Here is an 8,581-nt window from a genome sequence, read left to right on the forward strand (position 1 = left end):
TTTAATATGCAATCAATGTCCACCTTTAGAGCACTCAACATGCCTTATCAATAACCATGCATGCCACATACTGGGTGTAGTTTTCTTACCTCTGGTTCGAGCGTGAAATAATAAAAGAGCGACCTTTGAGAACGATCAATCATTTGGTCCCTTAGTGTTCACCTAGTCATAACCAAATATGTAATTCCATCAATAAAATCAATAATAAAAAGGTTCATGATCTAAACCTCACTCCCGGGACCTCGAATCTGTTGGGAAACTTTATACAGGATCTTTATTTATTTTCATGTAGATCTAATATTAAACAAATTAATATGAGATAACCTAGAACATGTTTCTAAAATTGAATTCAAAGAGAAACAATGATAAGAATACTTACAGTATACACAGCGGAATGAACGAGTCCTTCCTTCTGTTTCTCTAACCCTTGTATCCTTTGTCACAGAGTATTATCAAGAAACTGAACCGATCTTCTATTTTCTTCACAGACTTCCAAAGTATCCTTAGAATCACCTAGACTAGAGTGGACAATTCTCAACACATGAGCTAGATATAGAGAAAAGAAGAGAAAATAACAAAGAGGCTAAGAAAATCTGACTTCTGAACTTATGTTTAGACTTGTCAGAATTTGTGTTTTGACTTCTCTCTAAGCACTCCTTTTATAGACTCAATTAGGCCATTTACTTTAATTAAAAAATCAATAAAATAATAGCCAATTTGACGCCCTAGGTTGAAATTATCATGGACTTTAGGCCCGTGAAATTTCCTTTTTGATTATAAGCCCATTGGACTTAAAATCAAGGCTTGTATTATTTTATATTCATTTAATTAATTAAATAATTATTAAGATCCTTTGTAAAATTAATTATTTATAATTTGAACCTTAATTTAAACTTATTTATTAATATAGACACCAATTTATCTTAATTAATAAATCTGCCCTAATTTATCTTTTCTTCTCAAAATTACATAACTCAATGAAACTATCCAAAATTGACCTGGTCAACTTTGAGAAATCTAATTGATAATTATTTCAATTAATTGAGACTATGTAGATGATTTTATCAAAGGTACAATGGGGACCATGGGCCTATGAAATCAAGATCCAATGAGTTATCATAATTCTAACAAATAAATTTACTAACTTATTAATTCCTCGTGACTCCACTAAAGACTCGGAATTGCACTCTTGAATTCATAGAATGCTCTATAACAAATATAGATATGCTATCAATTATCCATTGTTACAACCATAATTGTCACTCAATCCTCTATAGATGGTCTACAATGAGATGGGACTAAAATACAATTTTACCCCTCATTGTATTTTATCCTTAAAACACTCAGTTCCTTGTAAATGATATTTCAATAAACTAATTTAATTACTGAAATGAGATCTCTATCATTTAACACCTTGAACCAAACAAAAAGGAAACCATCGTTTCACTTCTTCATCAGAAGCTATAGATGTTCATATCAATGATTAACACTCCCACTCAATTATACTATCGAGTTCCCAAGATGTAAGAATGGGCTAGTCCGTAGGGTAAGTTGGTAATGAACAAGTCCAAGAACTCAAATAATACAATCAGTTAGAATACTAACCACTCAAAATTGAGATTGAATTGACCTATGGTCAACTATATGATTTGACTAGAATAGATAATAACAATATGTTTACTTATCTTATCAACTATCAATATTTGTCTAGTTCGATGTAACAAATACATCCGATCTTATCTACTTTGCTAATATTCTGGAAAGAACATAACACCACAATGTGGAAGTAGATCATATCGTAGACTGGCAAGTCAGTGTAAATCCTGTGCACTGACTAATCTTAGGACTAACTTATTTTGAACATATAATCATATTTATATTCTACTGTGATTATGTCACTATAAATACGATTAGCTATATGCTCGGGATCTAATAGAAGTTAATATTAAGCAAATAATCATGAAAATAAAACATGTGAGCAAAGTGATTGACCAAGTAAAAAAATGATTTCTATTCTTTTATTGATAATAAAATGAGATTACAAAGAATTTGGGTTTTAATTAGGGCATAAAACCCCAAAAAACTCCCACTTGCACTAATTGAAACTAATGCCTTAATTCTACTAATCCCATTTCCTTGATGTGCTTATCAAATGTAGCTTCTGGTAGTGTCTTTGTAAACAGATCTGCAAGATTCATTACACCAAATACCCATTTCCATAACACATGAATATAATACTAATAAAAAAGTGTTATCCTAGAGTATTATATTGGGCATGAAAAAAGGGCGGTAATATACACCATCCCGCCACTTAGCCTTTTTTTTTCATTCCTGAGAATTGAAAATTTGGGAGACCCGCCACTTAGCCTTTTTTTTCATTCCTGAGACCAGAAAATTTGTGAGACCCGAGAGACCCTTCGGCCAAATCCTAATTTCGTTTTGCTTCTTCCGGTCGTCGAGCCTGATCGACTCGACTCTTTTCCCTGCCCCCCGGCCTCTCACTTCATTTCGTTCTTCTTCTGTATTGTCGCTTGAATGAAGACACCCGATCGGCCCGACTTTCCCAAATGTCCACCACCGGCCCTTCTCCTTTCCGGGTCTGGATTTTTCGCGTCGTTTCAGTCATCATGGTCAACAGGGAAGAAAGAAATGAATGAATGTTACCCGAGAGACCCATACTGAGACCCGAGAGACGAAAATTTCTTTCATTCAATTCCTTCAACATTTCTGAGACCCGATACCTTCAACATATCTCAGGGGCTATCGATTTACTCCTGACCATCTACAAAACAGAATTTGCAACAATGGGTGGTTACCTAAATAATTCCTTTGAGGTGAGTACCCTTAGTTTATGGCGTATTTATAGTTTTTGTTGTCATTGTGATACCTGACTAATTCCCAGCCCCCCCCGACCGACCGCCCAGTCAGTAGCCACCACCGGTCACCAAGCACCAAGTTAGAGTTTATGGCGTATTTTTTTTTGTAGTGTCGAAGAAACCAGCCTTCTCTCATAAATTGTGGAGTCTCTTCTGTTGAGGTAACTGTTCTATCTTTTTGTCTTTTGATTTTGTTCTGTTGATGTACTCTAATAGTTAAATGTTAGAGTTTTTAGATTTGTTTTCCAGATTAACATTTTAGGATTTTTTACATGCTTACCAAGTGTTTGTAGATAGTCCCCTGAGGTTGGCTTTATGGAACCCTTCAATTTTTTTATTTAATTTTTGTGAGATTGGGAAATTGGTCAACTTGGAATATTTGTGAGTTTAATTTCCTAATATTTTCAAATTAAGTAACAATTTGATTAGCTACATAATAAAGTAAAATGACATTTATTAATTTAGTCTTAAGTAATTGAAATGGTGTGGTTGCAGGACTCTTGCTGCAAACAATTTTACTGGAGAGTTCCCTGATCTCACTACTCTCACCAAGTTAAAAGAACTGTAAGTGTCAATCTGTAATGTAACTCCATGACCAAAATGAACCAAGTTTTATGTCAATTGAATCTTGACTCATGTTCTCTCATTGCAGAAGGATCAGTAGTAACTACTTCACAGGAAGGATGCCTGAGTTTGGCAATTTGAAACAGCTTCAGAAGTTGTAAGAGCTGTTGATCTATTTGGTTCTTAAAATTCATGATCTATATTTATGTATGTTGATTTTACATACTACGTCTATATTCTATATAGAGAGGTGGAAGCAAGTGGTTTCGATGGGCCAATTCCTTCTAGTATATCTAACTTGAACAAGCTAGTAGAATTGTAAGTTCTCTTTCATATATTTTCATTTACTTATACAGGTATCCTTAAAATTTTTATATGTACTATATAACTTCATTTTTAATGAGAATTTATTTGCAGAAGGATTACTGACTTAAATGGGGAGATGAGCTCAGATTTTCCGAACTTGATGAACATGACAAACATACAAAGATTGTAAACTATTCATAATTTGAAAATTCTAAAAATCTTGAACTGCCCAATATTTGAAAAATATTGAACTTATAGGACCATGTATGAAATTTTAGGGTGCTGAGGAGCTGTAATTTAAGAAGAAATATTCTGAAATATATTCGAAATTTGAACATTCTAGAAATCTTGTAATTCTTCTATTCACTTCTACACGTAAACCTTATTTGCAAATTCTATTTTTGAACATCAGTTATAGTCTGAAGCACTTAGATTTTTTTACAGTGTAGCTTGTGTGTTTATTTTAGGATTTTCTTATACTAACATCTATTGCATTCGGTTTCAGGTTCTGGGGAGTGGTTTTGAGGTGATTTCTGTTGGAAGAAAAAAGCTTGTTTGTTCTGTTCCAACAAAGTTGAACAAAGACCATTTCATAGTTGGTGAAATGGGCGAAGCTGAGAATAGTTCAGTGCTTAGAAGAACACTCAAGAGTCTTTGTGTTAGTAATGGTTGGTCTTATGGCGTTTTCTGGTGTTTCGACCAAAGAAATCCCATGTAAGTTTTTTCTTTTTGTTCATTTTGTCTTTTCTTCTTTACACCACACTCCTTTTGTTCATTTCTTAATCAATTCTATAACTTTTTTTAAAATTTTAAAATATTTTTCCCAGTCACATTTGAGATTTGTGTACCCATGGTTTTCTCAAATCAAGCATAGTTCTTTCTTATTTTCTTTTTAAAAGAATAACTCAAGCTGAGAAAATGAAAATGCTTTACATGGGTTTTTAAAAAAAATTATTTGGAGAGAAAAATAAAAAATTAATGTTGCTCAAAACCCATATTTTGTTTTTCTTAATCTGCATTTTTCACTCTGAGATCAAGCTTTGTGAAATTTCATTTAACCATTATAATAAGTTAGCATCATTAAGAAGAAAGTGGATTTGCAATATGTATTTTCTCAATATTAATTTAGCTAACTGTGAATTATGCTCTTTGGAATGGTCTCAGGCTGTTGTCTCTTGAAGATGCCTACTTTGAGGACCCAGTTGGAGCTGTCATTGAAAATATGCTATTAAAAGTCCATGTGCTTGGAGAAGGGTATGCCCCTAAACATTTTTTTTTTCTTTATAAATGTGTCAAATGCATTAGAGAAAATATTTGTTTCTTTTCTCTAAAAAATAATAAAGTTGATTAGAGGAAAATAGAGGGCTAATGTTTGTTGTTTGTATATGTGTCAATGTAGAATTATTGGTCAAACTGCTTTAAATGGGAAGTACCAATGGATTCAAGCTAATGGGCCAAGTGGGGAATGGAATTCTTTCAGATCTACTAAAAATAAACACACATTTCAGGTATTTCTTCTTTCTTTTTCAGTTTTTAGAGTTGAAATCACATACATATGTTGAATTTTTTGAAGTTAGAATTCTTGTTATGTTTGCTTATTTTGTGAATTTTCTTTCACTCTACAGGATGATTATGAGGTTTGCTATCAGTTTTCCTCTGGAATAAAGGTACAATTTTTTTCTTTTTGAGTACTTTAATTGAGATTAGTATGGTAGAAACTTGTGTTATAAATTTTATGGTTTCTTCTCATATGTTGTCAAAGATGTTCATTTATAGCTCACAACTCAGAATTATTAACAATCAAACTCATTTTGCAGACCATTGTGGTAGTACCGGTTGAACCACGAGGACTAGTAAAGTTTGGATATACTGAGAACGTTAGATCACTTCTATGAATATTTATGCTTAACCGTTCGATTAGTGTTCTGTGATTGAGCTGTTAATTGATTAATGCTCTGCCATTATTGTTACTGCTGTAGATATCTGAAAGATTGAGGCTCTTTCAGGAAACCGAAAATCTTGATGTGTTTAGCACATTGGAAAATGTTAATTCATATGAAAAAGTAGAATCCTATGACACAAATGGATTGTTTGCTTCCTTAATCTCATCCCAAAATTCGAGTAACGAGTTCACTCCAGTTTTTGGTGATGACAATTACAAACAGTTGGGGGAAAACAATGCTCGCCTTCTGTATCTGATATTCATTGCAAAAAATGAAGTTTTTAGTCTATTTTTCTGTTTGAGTTCAAATTATATTTTCTGTTTTTGTCATACAGTTATTTTTTTCCCATTTTCTATCTTAATTTTTTTTTGGCGTTATTAAAGATAAACTCCTTCTATATGGAATCTGTGAAGCTGTTGATGGAGAGAAGGATCCTCATTGCTTTTTGCTAGTATTTGACATCATTCGTGCACTGATTCAACTATTTCCAGATCCTAATGGGCTGCTAGAAAAATTTTCTGGAGAGCTTTTTGAAACTTTGAGCAGTTACTATCCCATTCATTTTACTCATGTATGCGAACCTTACCCTCACTATACATGCAAATTTATTATTTATTTATTGAAAAAAAATTCTAAGCAAGCTTTTCCCTTTTGGTTGATTTTGTTTCTTTGGTTAGTATTCAGATCATGCGATGAATGCTATCATTGATTATGATGTGCTATCCTTTTTGTTTTTGTACTTCTTTTCACATGTTTTTCTTCTTAACGTTAGCCAGCCAAAAGGAGAGGACACTGATGTCAAAAGAGATGATCTTGCAAGGGCTCTAATGGTATGCCATAATTGAATGTGATGCTCCATTGTTATAGTATTTGTAGGTGTTGAATTTATCTATGCTCTTTGTTATGATCTTCTAGTTACCAAACTTTATCATTCTAACAATGGAGCACTTGTAATGCCCATGGTAACCATGCCGTAATTGGCATAAAGCACTTGTAAATTTCATGGTCAAGTCTATCACATAAAATGGAAAATTATCTTTTTTTTTTTTTTTTGGCATTCTCTCATCTGCTTGAATTATAAATCATTCCTTAATATTTACACGTATAGTTCTATGGAATCTTTTTGCATGACCAGATTATCATTATTTAGTTATTCTAATTTGTTCTTGCTGTGATCTCCCCCTTTAATGTTTCCAATTAGTGGTTTTCTCTATCTGGATTCCTATTGCAATATTATTCCTTAGTTTAGCATATGGGTACTGCCTTAGGGAAGATAAAGTATATATGTCTATATTTATGTATTTATATTGGAATTGGTGAGCACAATAAGAAATTTAATAGAAGTAGAAAACGGTTACAAGATGCATAGGTATTTCTGGTGAAGATGACTTATGAGTGTTTTTAATCAATTGAGTAATTTCTCTTTGGTGCTTGAACCAAATTTATCATAATTTTTATTTTTTTTATTTTTTGATGATTTGAGCCTTGAGACAAGCTGGGAGGAGCACTTTTATACTTGCCATAAATTACAAGGGTTGTAAGAGCACGTTTATGCAAATAACCAAATTGTACTATTTTTTTGTTCCGTAGGTAGCTTTCTCATCAACACCTCTTCTTGAGCCATATGCCATTCCCTTGCTTCTTGAAAAACTCTCTTCTTCTCTGCCATCATCAAAGGTTGGTGCCATCACAAAGAATTTATATGATTACATAGGCAACATAATTTATTTTTTTGTTGTAGAAAGTATATTTGTATAAATTTTCATGCTGACTCTTTATGTTTGAAGGTTGATTCTTTAAAGTATCTGAGCTATTGCTCATTGAAGTATGGAGCAGACAGGATGGCCAAACATGCTGGAGCTATTAGGAGTTCAATTAAAAGTGAAATGAGTACTTCAGTAAAAGAGCCTACTGAAGCTGTTACATCAGAATCAATAAATGGTCTTGGGTTTTAGGAAAATGAAATTGAAGCAGAATCTTTAGTGCTTCTGGGAAAAGTTGTCTTGCAAAACAACGATTTATATTTAAGTTTGATTCTGGATGATGAAGACATTAGTAGAATTTTCAACATCATCACAAGTTATAGGAGTTTCAATAATATCCCATTGGAAGGTAAAGAAAGGCTACATGTTGTTGGTCGTATCCTATATATTACCTCAAGAACTTCCATTGTTTCATGTAATAGAGTGCTTGAAACTTTTTTTCCCCGCTTGGTGGAGATTCTGGAAAGAAATTCATCTAGGGATCACTTCCTAAATTTTGGAGCTCTATATCTCTGTGTGGAACTCCTTGTTGCATGTAGAGATTTGATTGCAGACTCTGGAGAACTTGCTTCTAACTCTATTTCAACTCACGAGGCATGTTGTTGCATCATTCAGAACTGTTTTGATTCACTAATTCATATTCTCTGCTATACCCTTGTTGCAACTGCTAATGAAGTTGTTCATGATGTGGATATTTACTTTAGAGGTAATTGGTTTTATTTAAAGTACATATTTTTTTTGGTTAAACAAGTCACTGTTTTGATATGATAATGTCGTTTCTTGGCCCTTCTATAGTAGCTCATTTTTTGTTTGTTTGTTTTTGCTTTGGAGAAAATATAATTTGCACTTCAGTACTATTTTTCTATAAGTAATTTTAGAACCAATGTCATGAGAGTTACAAAGTAAACTTTTGTAATTCCTAGTATTTTTTTTCACCTTTTAAGTTCTTATATGTATATTCTGTTTGAGTAACAATATGTAAGCTTGCCGTGAAGGCATTAGTTCATATTGGCTCTTTCATCAGTAAATGTAATGAGTTGGAGAAGGCACTGAGCTATACAAGTATTGTTGTTGAAAAAATTATTTCATCACTGTCTAGTGATAAATTTACCCTGCCTTTTCCACTCAA

The 8,581-nt window shown here is 32.8% G+C and overlaps 1 protein-coding gene, 1 long non-coding RNA gene and 1 pseudogene across 2 annotated transcripts; all 3 read left to right on the plus strand.

Moving 5' to 3' along the window:
- The first annotated feature begins 3,534 nt into the window (after positions 1 to 3,534).
- Positions 3,535 to 3,933, plus strand: LOC133821216 (uncharacterized). Its single transcript, XR_009887384.1, has 3 exons — positions 3,535 to 3,597; positions 3,687 to 3,758; positions 3,858 to 3,933. It is a non-coding gene; the product is annotated as an uncharacterized LOC133821216 (long non-coding RNA).
- A 417-nt stretch (positions 3,934 to 4,350) lies between these two features.
- LOC133824480 (transcription factor bHLH157-like) lies at positions 4,351 to 5,418 on the plus strand. The gene is made up of 3 exons (XM_062257365.1): positions 4,351 to 4,460; positions 4,911 to 5,000; positions 5,146 to 5,418. The coding sequence occupies exons 1-3, from the start codon at positions 4,351 to 4,353 to the stop codon at positions 5,306 to 5,308; spliced, it is 363 nt and encodes a 120-aa protein (XP_062113349.1). The 3' UTR covers positions 5,309 to 5,418.
- On the plus strand, positions 5,379 to 8,343 carry LOC133824481 (MMS19 nucleotide excision repair protein homolog; annotated as a pseudogene).
- The last annotated feature ends 238 nt before the right edge of the window (positions 8,344 to 8,581 follow it).

Source organism: Humulus lupulus, chromosome 3 (assembly GCF_963169125.1).
Source record: "Humulus lupulus chromosome 3, drHumLupu1.1, whole genome shotgun sequence".
Classification (NCBI taxonomy): Eukaryota; Viridiplantae; Streptophyta; class Magnoliopsida; order Rosales; family Cannabaceae; genus Humulus; species Humulus lupulus.